At 30.6% G+C, this 24,454-nt stretch overlaps 2 protein-coding genes and 1 long non-coding RNA gene across 4 annotated transcripts; 2 read left to right on the top strand and 1 right to left on the bottom strand.

Annotated features, from left to right (window-relative positions):
- Positions 1-9,171: 9,171 nt before the first annotated feature.
- Positions 9,172-12,435, top strand: LOC114193905 (trans-cinnamate 4-monooxygenase). The gene is made up of 3 exons (XM_028083891.2): positions 9,172-10,060; positions 10,708-10,841; positions 11,609-12,435. The coding sequence occupies exons 1-3, from the start codon at positions 9,276-9,278 to the stop codon at positions 12,205-12,207; spliced, it is 1,518 nt and encodes a 505-aa protein (XP_027939692.1). The 5' UTR covers positions 9,172-9,275; the 3' UTR covers positions 12,208-12,435.
- On the bottom strand, positions 12,098-13,793 carry LOC146884435 (uncharacterized). Its single transcript, XR_014984161.1, has 2 exons — positions 13,411-13,793; positions 12,098-12,527 (listed from the first exon to the last, which is right to left on the bottom strand). It is a non-coding gene; the product is annotated as an uncharacterized LOC146884435 (long non-coding RNA).
- A 3,162-nt stretch (positions 13,794-16,955) lies between these two features.
- Positions 16,956-23,957, top strand: LOC114195467 (B3 domain-containing protein Os07g0679700-like). 2 transcript variants are annotated; one of them, XM_085665514.1, is made up of 12 exons: positions 16,956-17,218; positions 17,289-17,420; positions 17,629-17,710; positions 17,798-17,899; positions 18,456-19,069; positions 21,129-21,225; positions 21,377-21,551; positions 21,705-21,781; positions 21,890-22,291; positions 22,411-22,460; positions 22,878-22,945; positions 23,450-23,957. In XM_085665514.1, exons 2-12 carry the CDS (start codon positions 17,308-17,310, stop codon positions 23,731-23,733), a joined length of 2,064 nt encoding a protein of 687 aa, XP_085521640.1. In that variant the 5' UTR covers positions 16,956-17,218; positions 17,289-17,307; the 3' UTR covers positions 23,734-23,957. The 2 variants fall into 2 exon arrangements, with proteins under 2 accessions (XP_085521640.1, XP_085521641.1); XM_085665515.1 differs by having other exon boundaries at positions 23,408-23,957.
- The last annotated feature ends 497 nt before the right edge of the window (positions 23,958-24,454 follow it).

The raw sequence follows: 24,454 nt of genomic DNA, 5'->3' as shown, positions 1-24,454 counted from the left end.
ATTCATTTATTTAAGAAATTAATTTTTATTTTATAGTAAAATGAGTTCTTTCGGTGCGGTAATTAAAAAAAAGTTGAAATTCTAGAATTTCATTAAAGAAATTGAATTAGTTAAAATTAAAGGATTCTAAATTCCAGCTAAAAGATGTAAGAATTTGAAATTATTCATATTCTGACATCTATATGCTTATTTATAATAATGAAATAAGCATTTTATAGTCATTTTTTTTCTTTTTTCTATTATTCAACATAAGACTTTGATGACTAGTCTTGCTTGAAAACAACTTACCTAATAATGAAAAACATTGATAAGGTAGAAAGGTTTACATCTAAAAAAGTTTACATGCTTCCCAAAAAGATATTGATTGATAAATGTATATATTCTTTCCAACTTATAGTCAATTCTTTTCAACTTATAGTCAATTCTGTTAAATTCTTTTTGCTTATGTGTTATAACTTTCACTTTGCTTTAAAATTTAAAAGATTTGTTAGGTTGGACTCTAATTATGTGTCTAAAAAAGTCCAACCAAGTCAAATTCATTTTGTCTTACTTATAAGTGGAGACGAATCTTTTAGATCAAGAGAGACGTTTATTTTGGTAGCTTTTGAAAGAGAGAAAATTTGTTGCAAATTCACCAAGCCACATCACTAAAATTACAATTTTAGCTTCTTTCACTGTTGGATCAGATTGAAACTTTACCAAAATAGGGTTTTTCATTTTGATCGTTGGGACCGTCAATTGGAGATTTTTGGTTAGAGAAATTAGTCTTGCACTGTTGCTCTATTTTAGGTTTATCTTTCTTCATTTTCATATTTGAGAGCATTATTGCTCTGATATAATTGATGGTTGTTGGAACTTGTTTGTGTTATTGATTTGTCTCTCTTGTATCCATATTTGATCTTAGTGGAGCTTGATTTACTAGTTTGTGCTCGTGATTTTTATTTCTCACATTAAGAGGGTTTTCCCACATTAAAACTATTGATGTTCTATTTTGTGATTATTATTGTCTTTTCGTGTTGTTGTTACTCCTAATTAATAGATTTTTGCTAGTTTGGAGAATTATTTTGCTGAATATCACAACATATTGAAAAGGAAGGTGCAGAAACGAAGAATGGACACACAAGAGGAAGAAAATCACGCTCTTATACCATCACAACATATTGAAAACGAAGGTGCAAAATTGAAGAACAAAAACACGAGAGGATGAAAAGCTAGAGAAGAAAGAAACAAGGGAAAGAAAGGAAAGGTTTATTTTAATTAAAGTTGTCATGTTACAACAAAGAAAGAAAAAGAAATATATACAAACATAAAACAGAAAAGATAAGCTAAATAATAGAATAACAGAGAAATGACTATGTCGTCGAGCAGAAAAAGTGATCATTGAGCGAAGAGAACAAAAACATGAGATTATCAACATATTTTGATATTTTTGGTTGTTGTTTTATTGTTTCCTTCGTCAAAATTCAACATCGTAGATCCTTCCTATAGAGAGCAAATTAATATAAAAATGTTAAACTAATATATATATATATATATATATATATATATATATATATATTATAATTTCAATTTCATTGTATGTTACGAGTTCAAGATAAGTTAGAGGTCCACATTACAAAAAAATGAGAGATAACTTTTATATAAGTAGAAGGACTCATAAACTCATTGTCTGAAAGTTTTGGATTGTAAGTAGTGTCCTCATCTCTTATATATAAGTTTGTTTACAACTTATTGGTATCGAATCTTTCAGTGTCTCCCCTTATAAAAACCTCATAGTAGTATAAGAGCTGATGATTTATCTTGATGGCGTGGCTTGAACCAGTATGATATAAAATAGATGAATGACTCTAAAATTTAAGAGTTAGTTTCCTCTAAATATGCATGTTAGAGGGAGGTGTTCCAATATGAAAAAAGTCACACTTGAGGAGAGATTATTAATAGTTCAAGGTGAGCTAGAAGTTTCATATTAAATATAAATAAAAAAGATGAATTTTATATAAGTAGAATGACTCATAAATTAATTACTAAAATGTTTTGGATCGAAAATGACATTATGATATATTATATAAGTTTATTCATAGCTTATTTATATCAAATCTCCCTACATTTTCATGATAAAAAGTCTTACGAATTATTTAAAGTTATCTCCCATGTATTGGTTAGAAAGAGGAATACATGTACCAAGAAGAAGTAATTAATTTATTTTAGTAATATCATGACCAATAGTGACATGGAGAAAATTAACCTATATGTCATGTGAGCCAAATTCAGGTGATGGCTATGCGCCTCCTTATTTTGAACAATAATCTCTTTTATTATGAGCAGATTTTATTTTTTTCGGATACAACTGCATTGAAAAGTCAAATCTTTTCGGTGAAACTAATAGGCTCCACAGTTGAAAGGAAGTTGCACATACAAATAAGCCAAAAAGATAGGAGGAAGTAACACACGTTTATAACATTTTGTTAGCACTGGTTACTTTTATTGAGATTCTTCTTTTAAGTTTAAAATAAATTAAGAGGAAAAACCATTATAAGATGAGAATTACGGATATTCTTTTGAGAAAATGTATTTGTAATAAATTAAAAAATGAGAATGATCTATTTTACAAAACTTATATAGACAGGTATTTTTAATGCAGTTCTTCAATTTAGAATTTCTTTTCCATATTTTTTTATAAATACTTTTTATTAAATATATCACATATATATTATGAAGACAACACTATAAAATTGATTAAAGAATCATACCCTTAATGTTTATAATACCACATCTAACTGTGTTTTTGAAGATCACACTTTATGATATTGTTTGCAGGAAAGCAATTTTGCTCAAATAATTTAAGAGCAGTACTTTTAATACTTAAAGTGACTGTATATTCAAATTTTAAAATCAAAACTATTAACTAAACTAAATAATTTGTATCTAGTTCATACGGTAAAACTCATAAAAGAATAATTTATACTGAGTGAAAACTAACCCAAATAAATAAATAAAAAACTAATAATCATGGAAAATTATAATGTATTAACTCTAAACCCAAATTGGCCTTATGTAATAAAATAAATACATCCACGTTAATCGCCAAAAAGATCTGTTATGGAAACCTAAAAATATAATTATTATATTTAATATTTAGCTTTGAATATTTGAGTATTTATATATTTTGTGACTTGACTGGATGTTGGGTGATGCCAACCCGCAAAAGAGAAATATTATGAAATGAAAGAAGAAAGAATATTCAACAATGGCTGGTTGGATGGTTCATAGTCCACTTTGGTTGACACTTGCCAATATTATATATAAACGTTGACGGCTACATAATTTATCATCTAACTTACAACACTGCTTATATGTGTCTCTTTTTTTCTAACATCGGAAACTGAGTTTTCAATGCAATATTATATTCCACTTCTGAAGCATTCAGATTAGCCTGTGTAAAGTATACATATTCACAAAAATAAACAAATACAAACTGAGTTTCAGGATTTGAGTTATATATCGATTAAAATCTAGGTTTAATTACTATTTTAGTCTTCTTATTTGTTAGCAAATTTTAAAATGGTCCTTTTATTATTCAGAATCTCAATTTAATCTTCAAATTTTCAAAAGTGACTCAATTTAGTCCTCACTGTTTAATTTAAACAAACGCCGTTCAAATAGTAATGAGGTGGCACAATTGTACTGATATGTGTCAACGTTTTTAAAAGGCAAGGGTAATTGACGTGGCATATGTTGAAAATGTTTAACTTCCTTCAGAAATGGGACTCATGAAACCCTAACTCTTTACCAGCTACGGTGCATTCATCTCCTCCGCTATAGTGCAGGCATAACATTGTTGTAATTAATTTCGCCCCAGATTTTCTTGTTAACAGAGATGTCCGAAGCCAACTCTTGTAGGTCATGCTCATGTTCACACAAAGAAATTCGTGGTGTGTCTTCTCTTGGTGGTGGGTGGAAGGGGTTGGGTGTGTCTCCACATAATTCTAACTGACCACGTAATTCCAAGTCAGCCAGAGTAAAACAGCCATGTTACTGTTCCGTTATTGATTTTTGACGCTGTTAACTTTGAGGACTAAATTGAGTCACTTTTGAAAATTTGAGGACTAAATTGAGACTCTGGATAATAGAAGGACCATTTTGAAATTTGATAACAAATAAGAGGACTAAAACAGTAATTAAGCCTAAAATCTATTAAGAAAATATTTACAGTGTCAATGGATTAGGCAATTTAAGATATTAATTTATTTATTTGGAGAATATGACCGAGTTGGTCGTGACCGAAATTTGGCTAAAATCGGTCGAATTGACTGTGGCTGAAATTTAGTTGAGTCAACCAAAATTGAGTTAAGTCAACCTGACCGAAATTCGGCCAAATCGACCTGACCACATTCGATCTAGTCATCCCCAACGAAAATTGACCGAATGCAACGGAGTTGGTCTAACTGAAATTTAGTCCAATTCGATCAAGTAAAATCTGACTAAAATTTGACCAAATTGATCTTGGCCGAATTTGACGAGTTGACCCTAACTAAAATTTGGCCAAATTAGATTAAGTTTATGTCGGTCAAAATTTAGTCAAATCAATCGAGTTTGTCAGATCAAAATTTAACCGAATTTAATTATTTTAAATTGACAATTTTATTTTTTAAATTTAATTTATAAATTTTATATATTAAAATAAATATTATTAAAATAAAATTTTACTTGAGTAAAGAAATTTAATTATTTTATGAAATAAGAAATTGAAATATAAAGTATTTCAATTATTTTATTCTAACCAATTATTTAAAAAGTAAAAAAATTCAATTACAAAAATTTAAAATATAATCAATTTCGATCTATTAAAATTATTGAAATACTTTGTACGAACACAATATTAGACTGCATGTCGCAATTTAAGTTGAGTAAAGGAGAGTGATGGTCATGGGGTATGCCACTAAAGAGTGACACCTTTATTATTAATCTTCTTCGCTGTCTCTTGCAATCACAATTATTTAGACTCATAGTAACCAGTATGTACAGAGACACTTCAAATGTATTAAGATATAATTTGGACGTTAATTTCTAAATAGCCACACCCTTAAAATTTAATATTAGAGATTAATTTAAAACTTAATTTATAAATATTTTTATTCATTATAACAATTATTTAAATACGGATAATATTTAGTTTATAAATTTATATTTAAACTAGTCATTCTAATGATTTTTTTTTTCTAAAACTGTTCCTATTTAACAACTTTTTTAAAGATTAGTTCTCACTGTAAATTAATGTTTTGAGTCTTATGAATAATTTATTTCTTAGTATGTTTAACTCTACGAGGAAAAGTAATTCTGGGACATTAATATTATTATAAGATTTTGGTTAATTATGGATGAAATTTTATTGATGAAAATAAATATATTGATAAAGAGTTTATCGATAGATTTTATTAATGAATTTTAAAATTTTCATTATAAATCAATTTGTATTGAGGAGAGAGTGTGATTTAACTTTAAGTATTATCCATCCACATAAGATATTGGTCCTCACTTTTTTGTTGTTGTATAGAAATACATGTCCTTTTGAAATTAACCAAACTCAGAATCCTATCATAAATATATACTTGAAACCAACCAACTCTCTCTAAGGAACAAAAAATCATTAACCAATGTCAAATAATGACATATGAAACATATTACTGTCTTATGTAAATATATATATATATATATATATATATATATATATATATATATATATATATATATATATATATATATATATATATATTCCAAACCCATAATCTAGTTGAAACATATATGGAATCATATTTACTCAAAGCCATAACTAGGTTGTATAATCATACACTCTAAAAAAATAATTTAAACACAAAAATAACCTCTCAGATAAGATATACTTGAAATTGTCCACATCCAAGTCAATTCCAATCTCTATGAAATAAGTATAGTTCAAAGTGAGAGAAAAAATGTCGAAGAATATTAATATGAGATATGGCAATCTTATTATGTTGCATTTGGAAAAGTAATTTAGAAAAATAATTCATTTATTTAAAGAATTTAAAAATTTTCCCACTAAAATGATTTTTTTTTTTATAAAATAACTAAATAAATTCAAATTTAATGAATTTTGGAAGGTATTTAAAATTAATATAATAGAAAATTTTCAAATATCCTCAAAATTACAAGAAATTTGAAATTTCACTCCATTGTTACTTTCTTCACTAAGGTCAAGTCGAAGGTCAAGCTTGGATTGAAGTCAAGTTGAGTCGACCCAATCCAAAGTTGAGTTTAGTCGAGCAAAGTAAACCGAGTTGACTCAGATTGAAGGTCGAATCGAGTTAGGTCGAAGTTTGAGCCAGTTGGCCTGTGTCGAAGATCGAGCTGGGTCAACCTAGGCTTACATCGAAGTCAAGCTGAGTTTTCTTGAGTCAAAGGTCTTGCTAAGTTGGTTCGTATCAAAGGGCGAACCAAGTTGACCCGTATTGAAGGGCAAGCCAAGTTGGTCTAAGGTGAAGGTCAAGCTAAGTCGGCCCATAGGTCTAGTTGACCCACTTTTAATGTACAAGAATCAACCCGCACCGAAAATCTAAATGAATCGTCACGTATTGAAGGTCATACTAATTCAACTTGAGCTCAATAATAGAGTTGAGTTTGTCTTAAAATAAAAATTAAGTTACTTTGTCTAAATAGAAAAGTTTAAATATAAGTTATTTCAAAAATAATTTATCCAAATAAACTAGGAGAAATTTTAATTATAAGGAACTCAAATACTAAATATTTAAATTTTTAAGTTGTTGAAATCGCCCAAATATAATGTTACATTTGGTTGTTGTTTCAGTATAAAAATTTTGTTGAATTTCAAAGATTTTTTAGCAATGGGAAACAAACGATGTGGAGATTTAAATAAGAGTAAAGATGTTTTTGCTTCTAAAGATGAATTTGAGGGTATGAAGATAGTAAAGTGAAGTTGTTTATTTCAAGGGACAGAGAGATGAAAGTGAAAAGATTTGAAGGTAAAATTTGTGAATGATTTGATTATTAAATAAAGGGTTAAATGCGTGAATTTTGGAATTAGTCCATTTTGAAATTTTAGACCAATTTAGTCATTCATCTTTCAAAATACGTGAATTTAATCCTTTTAATCAAATTTTGTTGTTAAGTTTATTTGTTATTTCAAGCACATTTCATAATAGTATTTGACTTAACATTAAAGCAAAAATGTGTCAAATAGTATAAACAACTCAAATATAATCCTGAAATATGCATACAAAATATCAAATAAACCTACCAAAATTTGATTAAAAGGACTAAATCCATATTTTGAAAGATGAAGGACTAAATTGGTCCAAAGTTTTAAAATAGACAAATAACAAAATTTCATATTTAATCCTTAAATAAATATAAAATAATATTGTAATAGATAACATTTTTATATTACAATTTTACTCCTACGATTAAAATGCTTAAAATTAGTATGTAATCAAATATACTAATAATTATTAGTTTTAGTATTATTATATTAGTAATGTTATTATTATTATTATTATAATTAATATTATCATTATTATTAATTATTCACAAGGTTTAATAATTATTATTATTAATTTTTTTAAATAATTTTAATATTAATTTGTGCATGTCATGTTTAATGTCATATTTAAGTATTAAAATTTTTATAAGAATTTTTTTTTTTGCATAAGTGCGTAACATAAGATCAGAAAATTTTTTTAATTTAAACAGCAGTAATTGACAGTTCATAATTATATATTACTCTTCAATAATTTACATTATATAACTGTTATTTCAAATTAATAAAAAATTAAATACGTTATTATATGTTATACGTAAAAAGAAAAAAATATTTAATTTTTTAATAATTTAGAATATAACAGGTATCTTTAATTTTTTTTTATTAACAAAAAACTGTTATTAATAAAAAAATATATTGTAACCACATATAAATGTTATGGACAAAAATATCAAAGTTCACATGTCTTTATTTTTTATCTCCTTAAAATGAAAGAATGAGAATCTTATAATTTCCTTCAAATTCATCCTCTCAAATTAGTTGAAATCCATTAAAATAAACACCGGAAACACTCTTAAATTTATCGTTACAAATGCAAACAATATATTTCTTGAAGAAAACACACCGTAGTGCGTAACTTTACTTAGTTGCCTACAACATGAAAATCATTATTACGCATGTGCGGCATGAAGGCACTGGAACTATCATGACACTTAACAAAATATATCAAACATGTTTTATTATTTGAACTGACAAGACATACTAATAAAATTTGCAAATTTCCTTTTGAATTTTATTAAATTTAGAGACTATAATGGGAATCGTGAATAATATTTTTAATATGAAAAGAATATATTGTATGGCAACTAAATATATGAATAATGTAAAGTATATAGTGGTAAAATTTAAACAAAGTCTTGAAGTATTCTTAGTTTGTGACTACAAAAAAAAAAAAAATTGAAAACGCCTTAATGGAATAACCGGAGAAGGAAGATGAGAAATACACCACACATGAAATACAAAAGGATGTGGCGGCCACCAACCCCTCTTCACCTACTACAACCAAAACCTTCATCACTCTCTCTCTCTTCTATCTTTACCATCCACTCACCTTCCTCAAAGTCAGCGTCATTTAACGCCGTCACCGTTACATTCTAACTCAAATTACTTAACAATTTGGCTTCAAAATAAGTATAACCTCCTTTTCACTTTAATAAGACTCACAAAATTCATCTTGTCCCATTTTTTTTTTTTTATTTTTTTTTTCTCTCACCATCTCACCTAACAAAATACACTAGCAGTGAAAAAAGTCCATTCCATTTCTTAAACTTATCTTTCATTTTTTTAAAATAATAATTGGCTTCAGTGCTAATAGCTAACTAGACACGGTGGGCTCTTCACATCACATCCACTACTTAAAGAGTAATGCAATCACACAATTAAAATAATTAATATAGAAAATGGTCACGTCCACATTGAAAATAGGCATAATTTAGTGATTTAAGAAAATAATAAAAAATGATTTGGTTAATAAATTGTTAGAAAGAAAATAAAATGAAACGTATTCGTAGTACATAAGAAACACAGCGCACGAACCACAAGCTCCACCTAACACTCTTCCAGCTACCGTCACAATCCCTTCTATAAAACCCTCACAAACGCGCCACGCTTTCCAAATCACTCAACAAACCAAATTAACCAAACCGTAACACTTTTCTCAATTCACCACCGTCACGTCACCAAAATGGATCTCCTCCTCCTGGAGAAGACCCTCCTCGGCCTCTTCCTAGCGGCCGTGGTAGCCATTGTTGTCTCCAAGGTCCGCGGCAAGCGCTTCAAGCTCCCGCCGGGCCCACTCCCCGTGCCCATCTTCGGCAACTGGCTCCAGGTCGGCGACGACCTCAACCACCGCAACCTCACCCAACTCGCCAAGCGCTTCGGCGACATCTTCCTCCTCCGCATGGGCCAGCGCAACCTGGTGGTGGTTTCCTCGCCGGACCTCGCCAAGGAGGTGCTGCACACGCAGGGCGTGGAGTTCGGCTCCCGCACCCGCAACGTCGTCTTCGACATCTTCACCGGCGAGGGCCAGGACATGGTCTTCACCGTCTACGGCGAGCACTGGCGCAAGATGCGCCGCATCATGACCGTGCCCTTCTTCACCAACAAGGTCGTCCAGCAGTACCGCCACGGTTGGGAGGCCGAGGCCGCCGCCGTCGTGGACGACGTCAGGAAGAACCCCGACGCGGCCGTCTCCGGCTTGGTCATCCGCCGCAGGCTCCAGCTCATGATGTACAACAACATGTACCGCATCATGTTCGACCGGAGATTCGAGAGCGAGGAGGACCCTCTGTTCCAGCGTCTCAGAGCGCTGAACGGCGAGAGGAGTCGCTTGGCTCAGAGCTTCGAGTATAACTACGGCGATTTCATTCCCATCTTGAGACCCTTCTTGAAGGGTTACTTGAAGATTTGCAAGGAGGTGAAAGAAACCAGGTTGAAGCTTTTCAAGGATTACTTCGTCGACGAGAGGAAGTAAGTGTTTTGTTTCCTTTTCTTCCTTCGTTTTTTCACTGCAACACCCCTTTCTGCCAAATTCTAACTGGTTGTTAGTATTTTTTATAATTTTTTACTGTAATTCTTGGTAAATGGTTCTGAGAGAGGGAAACTTAAAAAATGGTACAAGTTTCTGGGAATTATTAATTAATAGCGTGACATTGCTTAAAATTTGAAGATAAAGCTGAAATCATTTTTTCTCTTGATTATCGTTTTTCCGATCCATGCTTTATTTTTTGTGTTTTCAATCATTTGGTTTCTTACTTTTCCTTTTAGTACTTTCTGTGTCCCTTTTAAGAATCCTTACCAGTTTTGCATCTTGGTGATTGGGGCACCAGTAGCTTTGATTGAGTCAAAAAGTTCCTCTCTCTCTCTTTCTTGGTTTATAATATTCTTTTAATGGGTACAAAACGTGCTAAACTTCAACTGAGGTGGAAAGTAAATTTTGTTATGCTTGAAAAGAACTCCTATTGCTTTTTTTGCTTTTTATCAGTGTGATCATTGATGAGACCGTCCAAAATTAAATAGCCAATTTTACTGATAGAAATTTGACGTTACGGAGTAACTAAAAAGCATAGTAGTAAGAATTTATTTGTGATTAATTAAATAAATGTGAATTAAAACAGGAATATTGGAAGCTCGAAGAGCACTAACAACGAAGGACTTAAATGTGCTATCGATCACATTTTGGATGCTGAGAAAAAGGGCGAGATCAACGAGGACAACGTGCTTTACATTGTTGAGAACATCAACGTTGCTGGTAAGATGCTCTCCCTTCTATTATTGTCACAAAATACTAAATAATTGCTTGTATATATTAACTTCGGCCATTATAGTTATCTTTTCAGCATCGTCAACTAACGCCCAACTCATTTGTTTATTTTCGAAAGTTACTGAACAACAACAATTTGACCGATTCTTTTTCACAAATTTAGCTTATTTATTCTCTACGGAAAAAAGAGTATGAGATTGATACGGATTACAATACTGATATATTATTCATTGTTCTTCATTTATGAGAGATACCAAACATAACGGTATTTAATAAGCACACGGGAAAATTTGCGTCGTGATTTAAAGGGGTGAAACGGGACACGTAGACATTTAGGTATTCATTGAATTTATCAAAATGGGTTAGGTGGAAGATTGAAGTGCAGGGTGGGTACTCCTCCCACGCTATGTGGGGACTCACTCATATATTTTGTCAACTTATTTATTCTGACGTGTCACCTTATATGGAGACTTGTTCTTATCTATTTCTCTCTCCTAACTTTTTACCATTTTTAATTATTTAATGGTGGTCCTAAATGTAAGTTGGGTAATAGTAAAATGGTGGTACCGGTAGTAGGTAATGACGGTGACCAAATTTGGGTAGGTGGGCCTACATTAGCCAAAAGTATAAGATTGTCTACTTGTTTTGCTTTTGAATTACAAGGTAAAAGAGGAAAAAGAATGATTAAGATGCAATCATGAAAATTGTTTGGTGATTTTTTTTTTTCTGATGTATGAACTGTGTTTATGGAACAGCAATTGAAACAACTCTGTGGTCAATTGAATGGGGTATTGCTGAGCTTGTGAACCACCCAGAGATCCAGCAGAAAGTGAGGGATGAGATTGAGAGAGTTCTTGGACCAGGACACCAGGTGACTGAACCAGATATTCAAAAACTTCCATACCTTCAAGCAGTGGTGAAGGAAACCCTTCGTCTTAGAATGGCAATCCCTCTCCTTGTCCCACACATGAACCTCCACGATGCTAAGCTTGGTGGGTTTGACATCCCAGCGGAGAGCAAGATTTTGGTGAATGCATGGTGGCTGGCGAACAACCCTGCACACTGGAAGAAGCCAGAAGAGTTCAGGCCAGAGAGGTTCTTCGAAGAGGAGTCGCATGTGGAAGCGAATGGCAATGACTTCAGGTACCTTCCGTTTGGTGTTGGGAGAAGAAGCTGCCCCGGAATCATTCTTGCATTGCCCATTCTTGGCATCACTTTGGGACGTTTGGTCCAAAACTTTGAGCTCTTGCCTCCCCCTGGGCAGTCCCAGATTGACACTAGTGAGAAAGGAGGACAGTTTAGCTTGCACATACTAAAGCATTCCACCATTGTTGCAAAGCCAAGGTCCTTTTAGACTTCATCACATCATCATTACCAATCCCCTTTATTATTTTTTCTTTCTTACTCTCCCTGTATCATCAATGTTTCAAAATGGGGTTGCTCCATGCCATGTATAATTGGCCTCCCATTGGGTATGTTGTGGTGATGTCTCTGTGTTGGTCCCATTGTAAATCTCTCACAACTTCAACTCATGAATGGTTTTGAGATGGTTTTGTAATAAAACCCACACTTTTGTCTCTAATATTCTCTGCCTTCCAATGCTTTACCCGCATTTCATCTATCTTCTTCTTCTCACCACTGTACTTTCCATGTTAGGTGTGATGTTACCTTTTCCTTCGATGATAACGTAATAGAAGAAAAATATTCAAAATATTACAAAATAGCATAACATTTAAATCTATCCAAAATATTATTCTTTGAATGGTAGGGTTGGTAGTTGTTCACTTGTCCTCATCCATCACTAATCCTTTAAACCAACTTGAGGCTACCACCCAACCATGTAGAAGTTGCACAGCTCATATTCATAAAAAGGACATTTCAAAAAAAATAATGACAATAAATAATTTGCAACATTACTTTTGTGTACCTTCAAAAAATTTATCATTAATTGAAGTATCAGTTTAATTTTAGCAGGATTTTGATGGAGACAACATTTTCATATCAATTGTTTGAGTAAACTTTTATGTACAAAATTTCAATAAATAAAAATTTAAAATTGTACCATCCCCACACGTTTTCAATTCCAACTCAATTAAGATTTGTCATAAAGTCATGAGTTTCACTGAAGATCTCTTAAAGTTATGGGATGATCTCTTAGGATTTGGGTCGAGCTAGGATTTGAATTCAACTAGGATTTGAATTCAACTACGGAAAGGATCAAATTAGAGGTAAAGATGAACGTGGATATGACTCAAAGAAGGTCATGTCTCATAATGCACTTACAGGCTCAGTCCGAACAAGAAAGTTTTGGACTGACTCTAAAGGGTGTTGGGCAAAGGAGAAAACAGAAGGTAAGATAAGTTTATCGACGGAGAATTAGGATAATATTGTTGGATATTTCTTGTAACGGGAAGATTCTTGATTGTGGGAGTGGAGTGGAGTGGAGATTATGTCTAACTTTTCTTTTTCTATAGATAAAACACTCACTTATTTAGAAGTGAAAGAACTATTTTAATCTTAGTGTTCTTAATTTTATCTAAATCAAGAAAGTTCTTACTTTTTGTCTTCGGTGAGGAACACAAATTTTTTGCCGGAACAGTTGGCACCACCGTGGATCTCGATGAAACAAGATCCCAACTCCACTTGCAGAAGATTTTGTGACCACGGATGATTCTAGGAGCCAAGGTATGGATATACAACAGGTAGTGCAAAGCATTGAGGAATTGTCGAAGGAAAATGAGGTTATATGGCAAAGACACGAGGAACATCATTTGTTTTCTCATTGAATGGTGTTGTATGCTCTATGCCATGTGTGCCATCAATGAATGTTTTAATAGCTTTAATCTGCCAGGCTTATAAGAAGGTCGAGATCGTCTTTTTTTTTTTTTTTGAAACGGATCTCAAAATTTGTTTTAGAAATTTATGAAACGGATTTCGACATCCATTTCGATATTTTTTTTGGTTTTTTATTAAAACGGATGTATTGATCCGTTTCGTTAAATTGCAAAACGGATTTCGAGATCTATTTTGTATTTTTTTTTGTGTGAAACGGATGTCGAGATCCGTTTCAAAAATTTGTGAAACAGATCTCGACATTACGAAATGGATGTCGAGATTCGTTTCAGGAATTCATGAAACGGATATCGACATCTACATCACAATTTCTGAAGCAGATGTCGACAAAAATGGCATCTTCAACAAGAGGATGAGCTTGAAGTCAGGGACCACTGACACCTTGAAGAACAGACAAGACCACAGACGAAAGTTCGAAAGCATTGTGGAACTAGAAGAAACTGTGGAAAAAATAGAAAGAAGAAAAAAGTGTTTTGAGGGGTGCAAAGCTCTGTTTTCACCCACTACCAGATAAAAAACAAAGAAAAGTGAAAACACAGTAAATTTCATTCATTACTTTCACCCACTAGTAGGTAAAAATTAATTAAGGGTAAAATGATAATTTTTGGATTTAACTGCTGATTTTTTAATAGTTTACTGCTACATGTACCATCTCATGCACAAACTGTCTTAGAAAATGAATGGGCCTATGGTGGCCCAGACCAAACCATCATATACTTTTAGCTACTAAATCAGTAATTTCAGTCTGAAGTCTGTTAATAAATACATTTATTTCAGGTAAGAAGTCTTAACTTATTATTACTCATTCATCCAAAAAAAAACTCAAAAATTATATATTAAAAAAATATATCAGTACTCTAAAATGTATTCTAAGTTTTGTAAATTTTTCATACACAACACTTTTCCCACTATGCACTTTATCTACTGATTTCTATAAGAACAATACTATATAGCATAACTGTTAAAGTTATAATCAAATCAACTAACCAAAAGAATATACTATTATATATTAAAGAAAAAGTAGGCTGAGTATTTTATTAAAATGTTGAAAGAATATACTATTATATATATATATATATATTTACAATTTTTTGTTTATTATTACAACATAATACTTTAATATATTATAATATCGTTCAAATAAATATTTAATTTTTAATAAAATTAGATTCTCTGAATTGAGTACCCAATATTAGTGGATAAAATTTTTCATAGTTTTAAGTATTATATTATATATTTTTTTTCTTTTATTCATTTAGACCTTTCGTCAAAACAAATTTTTCAATCAATTATACCTTTTTAACTTTTGATATCCATTTCTTTTAATCAATATTGAAATATTATTATTTTTTCTTTTATTTTTTTATTTATCTTGTTTCTCCCTCTACATTACCAAGCATATCAGGAGACCACCACGAGGTGAAGGAAGTCACTACCACAGTGAAATAGTTGCAACGTTTTTTTCTATCCGACCAATAAAAAGTAGTTGACTTGTCTATGAGAAAAAACATGCACTTCTGCACAATAAACCTAAAATGTCGAACCCTAATTGTTCTGTTATTCTAATAAATAGATAAAAAGAAAAACAACTTAGCAATAGATATTAAAACACATAGATGAAAAGATTAAATCGAATAAATATTAAACAACTTGTTAGATTAAATATTCGAATAACACTAAATACACTCGAAGCATTATTAAACCTATTAATATTCACATATGAACCCAAACTAGTTTAAAAGATAGGTTAAAGTGGCTAAATTCATAATTTATTAAGATATAAGTGCAATAAAATGATCGTTAAAGTGTTTATAATTATTAATGATTGAATTTAATGTTTATTCAATACTTTCATATATATATATATATATATATATATATATATATATATATATTTCTTTTTTTTTATCAGCAAAGAATTGATATAATTAAGAAAGAGCACTTAAGGGGTGCTCTATCTATACATATAAAGGAGAAATTTCTATTTGTGTCCTTGTTTTCCAAATTTACCTCTAAATTTTTTTTTAAATTAAAATTTTTATTTTATCAATCTGCTATTTTTTTTTCAACCTGACGGTCTTTTTAAATTTATTTATTTTTAATTATAAAACTACCTATGAAATAATAAAAACTATTTACATTAAAGTCATAAAAATGATTAATATTTAATACCATAATAATTATAATTTTTTAATTTTTTATTATCATAAGAAAAATAACGTACCAGTATGTATTTTTACTAATATTTCCTTAAAATTTTTATTGATACCGGTATATTTTGACATTTTTTATTTTATTTTTTTTAAAAAATTCAAATTCTTATAATTATTTATAGAAAAGTTATTTTAAGATATAACTTAAACAATACACCGATAAACAAACATATAGTTGAAAGTAAACAATGGCATTAAACTATTTGATCTATAAATAAAATTACAAGAATTTAATTTTACTTAAAAACTAAAATTAAAATTCTGTAAAATATACCATTTATCAACAAAATTAAATCAAAAACCTTTAAAAAAACATTTATGTGATGTCATTAATTTAGAAACTCTTTTTTTAGGGTTAAATATATTTTTGATCTCTTAAATTGTGAAAATAATTAGTCTATCTTTGAAACTTTAACCTAATTCAGTTTTCATCCTTAAAAGTATGTGAATTTAATCTTTTTAACTAATTTTGTTAAATTTATTTGATGTTTCAAGCGTGTTTCTTATTTAACATTGAAATGAAGATATGTCAAATGGTCTAAAAAACTCAAATGTGATCATGAAACGTGTTTGAAACATCAAATAAAATTAACAAAATATAATTAAAAAGATTAAATCCATATATTTCTAAAGTTTAAAGAATAGATTAGAATAAAATTTCAAAGATTGACCGATTATAATTTTTACGAAAAGTTAAGTGAAAAAAAATATATTTAATCCTTTTTCTTATGATAATTTACAAAACATAAATTTATTTTGTGAGACCAATAATCAAATGAACTTAATTATTATTTTTGGCACACATTCAAACCCAATAAATAGTAAACAGTTTTTTTTTATTAATATTTATTCATTTTTGTCAGGATTTGAGTATCATGCAAAAAGCAACATATTTCTGTTTTGAAAAATTAATTGTGACATAAATACATATATTTAAATTAATTGAAGTATTAAATAAGAGGAATTGGTGAGAGAGGGTGAGCGTTAAAGTCAACCTGGAGAAACAGTAAGCTTAGTGTGAAGAGAAGGGAAAAGAGAGTGATAAGGAAAATCTGTTGTTAAGGTTAGCGGTCTTCTGCATGCCTTTTTCGCACTTCTCTTCAACCTTTATTATGTAAAACCGCGTTCTTTTCCAACTTTGCATGCACTCTCTTTCTCTCTCTATATATACTCATTCACTTTCTCTCTCTTACCCAAACACAACAACAATACTTCACGTTTCCAAATTCCTTCGCCACTGTAAGTGTATTGTTGTTGCAGCACACAGAAAGCACCTCAGACTTGTTTTGTTTTTCCGAGGTTGGTTTTGTTGTTCCTATTTATCTCGAAATCTGTCTGTCATTTTAATCCGTTTTTGTGTTGTTTCTAGGGTTTTGCGTTTGCAGTGGATGGAGCTCGATGTTTGCATGAATGGTGCTTGCAAGAATGGGTATGCGAGAGAGTGGAAGAAAGGGTGGCCTCTGCGATCGGGTGGATTCGCTAGGCTCTGCGATAAGTGCGGGTAAAATTTGATTTATCTCCTTTTTTCTTTTTCTGTGCTGAATTTTGATGGATTTTTTCGCTGTTGGGCGATTTTGTGAGTTTGACTCTTTTAAAATGGATGAGTATTATTTGGTCACCACAGTTTCTGAGGTCAAGGATTTTACAGTGTTTGTGACCGTAACTGTGACTGCGTGAATTTCCTTAATGTGTCACTTTTTTTGCTTTAGATCTGCGTATGCCAATTCAATTTTCTGTGAAAAATTCCACCTGCATCAAACTGGTTGGAGAGAGTGCAACTTTTGCAACAAGGTAAGCAGTAAAATATCTTTTTTCTATTTAAATTCTATTCAAGTCTTGGCTTTTTCTCCTTAGTGTATTTTTTGACTTGGTTTGCAGTCTATCCACTGTGGATGCATAATATCAAGGTTTTCTTTTGAATACCTTGATTTTGGAGGTATAGGTTGCTCAACCTGTTTGAGGGCTTCTCAAATTCCTCTGGTAAGGTTAATCTGAGTATTTATTTTTGAAGGATGATTTCCAGGCTTCGAGTTTATTTCCTTAGTAACTAATATGGTTCTTGCTATGTATATTTTAGTCAATCTCATATTTTTGCCGAATTGTATTTCTACAACAGTACATTCATGTCTAAATTATCACAAAAATTACTCTCTCTCAAATGTGAATACTGTTGCTGAAATCGTAAGGATCGAATGCAGCCTTGTTACCTTTCAAACAATTGTGAAGTTGTGATTGTGTTATAAAACAGAAAATGTAATGCCAGATGATGCAAATTTTAAAAAGAAGCAAACGTACTTAATGTCACTCATGTAATGTAATGTTACTTGTTCTAATTTTCCCCATTCCTAATTTCTGACTGTCTCTCCTTCTGTCATACTGTTAATTTTCCAATTATGTTCTTCATCTTGCTTCTAGTCTTGATCTCCTATTGTTTTATGTGACAAAGTCTTTTATAGCTTGTAATAATTTTCAACAGTTGATGAATTCCTACTGCTATATTATCTCATTATTATTTGATTTGATGTTTTTGTTGCAGATACAGGAGACTGGAAGGTCTATTAGATCAGCAAAAAATCATGCAAGTGATCGTCATACTGAACATATTGATGACAGACTATTCCTTGATGGTTCTAGCAAAAGAAAATTTATGCAGATGCGCAGAATTGTTGATGGTAGAGAATCCAGCCGTTGGCCTCAAGCTAAGAGAGATGACATAGATTCATGTATTGATCTAAACAGAGAAGAAATGAGATTTTCAAATATGATGAAACCGTCTAATTATTCATTGAAGTTTAGTGCATTAGAAAATAACAGACCAACATGGGAGAGTAGAAGTATGCAGAGATCAAGTTCATTGAATATGTCTCTGGGAGCCTCATCAGGAAACTCTGTGGTACCTTCTGCTTCAGAGATTGCAGAAAGGAGATTTGATGGTAAAACATCATCTTCTTCCTTTCATCAAGGGAAAAGACCTCTTTCCATTATGCCTAAACCATTGATGAATGCAATATCCATAATGGAATCAAGCAATGGAATGATTTCTCAAGAGCGTGTTGCACGGCCACCTACTGATGGGAAAGGCAAGAATATGTTACTTTCTCGATACTGGCCTAGAATTACAGACCAAGAGCTTCAGCAATTATCTGGAGAGTATCCTTTTATATTTATGCTAAATAGTTCCTTTTAGCCTCTGCATTACATATCATAAATGCTTATTTTTATATAATTAAAATTCACAATAAACAATTTTTAAAAACAACAGATTTACAATGAAAAATTTAAACTAATTAAAGGTCATTGAAAAATTTATGTAAAAAAAGCATAGGAAAAAATACAATAGAATAGAGACTTACTAAGTAAACAAAGATGAAAGAATTAGTTTGAGTTTGAGAGGTTTGAGAGAGAAATATTTTATGCTGTCCACTGTCGTCTAAAAGGTTGAATCACCCACCAGAATTACATTTTTTATTAGGGATTTTTTAACTTCATTTGACAAGAGATATACAAATTTGTTGGGAGTAATATTTGCTTACTAATAAAATGTTTATAAAAAAAATATAAATAAGTTTATTTATTACTATAAATAATTGAAAAAATAGAAAAGTTATGTAATAATTTATTTCAAATTTTGTGTTTTAACTAAGTATATATAGTTTATGATTATATATATATATATATATATATATATATATATATATATATATATATATATATATATATATATATATATTTGTGGAAAACTCTTTCTCACGTTACATGGCATTATTTGCTGATTTTAATAGAAACAACACAATATATATATATATATAGAAGTTAATAAAATCTATTAATATAGAAAGTTTTGTTGTAGGTCCAAAATAGTTGTTATATCAAAATTGTATTAATGGTAAAAAAATTAGATACTTAATAATGAAATCAATTCATTAAATGAAAAGTGAGTGAGTATACAATTGTATTCCATATGGAAAAGAGATTTCTTTTGCCTATACTATAATGTTATTGTCTAATTTGAACAAGATCGTCTATAATGAATAATACATCTAAAAGGTGAAATAAATTAATAAAAATGTTAGGAAAAAATTTAAAATAAAATAGCTTTGATTTTTTTATCAGCAAAAATATAATATCTTACTACTTACTACCGTTTATATATATATATATATATATATATATATATATATATATATATATATATATATATATATATATATATATATATATATATATATTATTCAATATGGTTCAATAATTTGTTATATAATTTCTCTATACTACTACTAATATTTTTTTTAATAATTTTTAACATCTTTTATATACTATTTCAAGTTTTTTTATTTTTAAAATTCCAGTTTTTTATATTTATTTCCTTCTTGTCCATAAACTGTCTATTATTTTTCTTCTACTTTACATAAGCTTGTTTTTTCTTTAATCAGCATCTGCCCTACAAAAGGTAATATATTATTATATATTAATTTTCTATTCTTTTATTCATACCTGTTATATATAGGATTGAATTTTCATATTTTTACCCTTTTATCGCATAAGTTTTTGATAACGACAGATAATAAATTTATTGCATTTAACTATTAGTTTTTATATACTTTTATATAATTCTATTTGTTATAATTTCTATATTATTAACAGTATTTATTTTATTATTTCAACATCATACTTTAATATATTAATATTGATATATGAACTTTATTTTTGTTACCGTAACCGGAACGCCGAAAAGATAATTAGTAATTGAAAACCGTTAAACTGCTATAGTTCATTAAAATATAAGTGTTCAGTAAAATTATCCATTAAAGTGCTTAATAATTATAACGTGATACAATTAAAAATATTTTTAATTTTATGTTATCAATAAGAGTATATTTTTATTAAAAAAAAAACTATAAGAAGCAAAAAAAAAAATTGAAAGAGGGTTGATTGAAATAAATAGATCCTCAAGAGGTTTAAGTATAAATAAAGATGAAAGAGACGTAGTAGTTGGAGTCTGTGAGATGGTTGAGAGAAAACTATTTAGTAAGTTGGCAACAGCAGTGTGTGGGATGCACTTGAAAAAGAGAGAAGAGAAAGAATACTGAGAATCTCTGATCAAATTCTAATTTATGAATTCTAATTTACAATATTTACACAGCATCTGCATTAAACTCTGTTATACAGTTAATTCATTATACCCGTTTCCTTAACTATATAATCACAGCTTGAAATCTACTATAGTGCCTTTATTTGAGAAGGTACTGAGTGCCAGTGATGCAGGTCGAATTGGTCGTCTTGTTCTGCCAAAATCTTGCGCTGAGGTAACCCTTTATTCATTTCATTTCTGTCTCTATCTGTTTGTGCACATGTTCATGCATGCAACATTCTTGTAAAAAGTTTTCTAATAAAGAAATATGTTACCACCTTTTAATTGCAGCATATCTGATGTAACAATTTGCACATGAATTTCAGGCTTACTTTCCTCCTATTTCACAATCAGATGGTGTTCCTTTGCATATGAAAGATGTGAAGGGAAATGAGTGGACATTTCAGTTTAGATTTTGGCCTAATAACAACAGTAGAATGTATGTATTAGAGGGAGTAACCCCTTGCATACAGGCCTTGCAACTAAATGCTGGCGACATTGGTATATAATTTCATCTGGGCACTGATCTACGCACATACTTGTTTCGTTGCTGTTTAATACTTTACTGAAAAAATTTATTCGGTTTTCTGATTTTGTTTGAAAATGTGATCAGAAGTAAATGTGTTTCATGGCTGTAAACTTATTCTGCTGCAGTGATATTTAGTCGGATAGATCCTGGAGGCAAATTTGTTTTGGGTTTTAGAAGGGCATCAGATTCTACAGATACACAGGTTCTGACATTATTTTCTATTTCACTGTTCGTTGTCTCTTCTTTTGATAATGCGTGTATGATGTATTTTTTTTTTCATAAAATTAACAAATGATTATTATTGAAACAGGATGCTTCTGCTGGTAATTCCAATGTTTTTCCAACAAAGGAAAAAACCTTTTCTGGTACAACTGCAGGAAATAGTTATCATGATCCTCTCCAGACAAGGAAAGCGAATGGTGATGCTTACTTAAATAAATGTTCAGAGCATTTCCGTTTGGGTACTGGAATTGCTGAGTGTCTTCGAACTGAAAATTCTGAGATGGTAAACAACGATTTGGTACAACTACCAATTTCAGTTTCAGAAAAGACTCAAAATATTGGACCTATGTGCAAGAGGTTGCTCATACATAATGAAGATGCCATGGAGTTGAGAGTTACATGGGAAGAAGCTCAGGACTTGCTTTGTCCAGCGCCTAGTGTCAAAGCCAGTATCGTAGCAATTGAGGACCAAGAATTTGAGGAATATGAGGTAAGTATGAGTGCCACTGCCATGGCTGTGCATCTTTTTATTATATTGGTTTGCTTTGAAGCATTACATTAAAATTTCTGTTATTCAGCTAATATATGACTTCATTTTCATTCATTTAGGAACCCCCGGTCTTTGGAAAGAGAACTACAATCAATGCTCGTTCATCAGGGTAAGATTGAACACATTGCATAAGTCTTATTTATATTTAATCCAGCAGAAAATTTTGATTGGGGAGTGACAGTTTTATCACTAGTTTTTGTAGCTTGATCTTGTCTTCAAAATTTTCATTCTGTTTTCTTGCATTCGATATGTTAAAGAAAGTGTAGTAGATTACTCCCATTGGATTCTGTGGTGAAAAGGAATAGTGGTCCTGAGGTAATTAAGGAGGATAAGTGGTTGATGAAGTTCCTTGTTTAGTGTTTGTATCAGAGTTAAAAAATAGGCATCAAGATAAAAAATTTTAAGACCGAAAAAGTAGTCCTTCATAGAAGAAATAATGATATATCCTTTTTCAAATTCAAATTCTATTATGCTCTACTTGCATTTCATGCATGGTCTATGGTTCTTACATACAATGGCTTTTCAGTTCTTTGAGCTTTGCATCAGAAGAAATGAGTCCAAAAGAATCAGATAATATTACTGTAATCGACAAAGGTGTGATGATCCTACTCTCCACTTTTTACAATTCTGTAATTACTGTGTATATTTAGATTCTAAAGCTGTAGAGCTCCTGCATTTTTGTTAACATTGAAACAATAGGTCATCTTTTAAAATATCATGTAGTAATCGAGTCCACATTTTTTATTGGGTTTTTTTCGTGCTATCCTTTGCTGGATAATAAAAATATACTGATATTTTAAATATCTTTTTAATATATTTTAAGACATCTTTTTAATATATTTTAAGACATTGAAATTAGTGGTAATTTTAAATATCTTTTTAATATATTTTAAGACGTTGAAATCAGTGGTAATCAGTGTATTATGAAAACACAGTAAAAAAATAATACACAAAAAAATCAGCAGAGAATCCAAATTCTGTAATAATCTCCATAGATTCAGTCTTTATTCCAGTTGATTAAACTGAAACTTAGACAATTAATTGTTGAACGTTGAGGAGTTTTGGATGATAATGTTGCTGACCCTGGTGATTCATCAGCTGGAGACAGCACCAAACATCCGAGGCACCGTTCTGGATGCACTTGCCTTACCTGCATCACTGTGAAACACCGTTTGGACACCCTTTTGACGCGTAAGAAGCAACTCCATGGTATCCAGAATGATGATGATATTTATGACAGAGATGAAGGAGATGGTGCATGTCTCTCAGAGAGAGAGGGAAGCATAAACAAAGGTTGTGTTAAGAAGGGTGAACGCAGTGCAGGAGAAATAGACCTGAATTGTCGTCCCAATCTTGACGAAGACATGCAAGTGGATATATGAAACCAAAAACTATCCTTTAGCACAGGAATTCATGAACCAAAATGGCCTAAAACTTTGATCCTGAACTGCAGTTTACATCGCTCCTTTTCACTTAATCTTCTGTATGGAATCTAAAAGGATGACTTAAGTTAGATTTCTCCTTTATGCAAACTCAACACAGTCTTGTTGCTTTCCTTTTCAAAGGAGTGGTAGATGATTCTATTTTTACAGTTAAGAAGTAGAATTTTGAGTCTGGTTTATTTTGAAGTTTTCTCATTCGCTTTCTTTAGACATGGGAAACTTGCATAAAGTTTTCTCCTCGTGTGTCTTTGCTTCCTTCGGTTCTCACAAAAGCGTTGGACCTTAAACTGTTACAAGATACGAAAGTCATTTTTTAACAAAGTTTTGAGACTCAATTGGCTCAAAAAGAAACTCAATTGACATGAAAAGAAAAATTTGTAAACAAAAACTTTTCAAGTATCAAAATCCTACAAAATACCTATATTTATAATCGTTATAAACTTAACCACGTTTCCTTCTTTAAGGTTATTCTAAGATTATTATAATGGATCTATAATTGATATTTATAGAAGATGAATGCAAGGTTTTCTTAATTCTTACATTTGAAATAGGTTAATCATAAAAAAAAATAGAATTTTGACTGTTAATTTGAATTTTCTTCTGATCCGTCTCCAGAGACGCACATAAAGACATTCGTGGGCTTCTATCATATCTTACTATT

This window comes from Vigna unguiculata, chromosome 8 (assembly GCF_037176805.1).
Source record: "Vigna unguiculata cultivar grain cowpea cultivar isolate G323 ecotype 2 chromosome 8, ASM3717680v1, whole genome shotgun sequence".
Lineage (NCBI taxonomy): Eukaryota > Viridiplantae > Streptophyta > Magnoliopsida > Fabales > Fabaceae > Vigna > Vigna unguiculata.
Note: the sequence above shows the minus strand (reverse complement) of the source record. Positions and strands in the feature narration are given on the sequence as shown.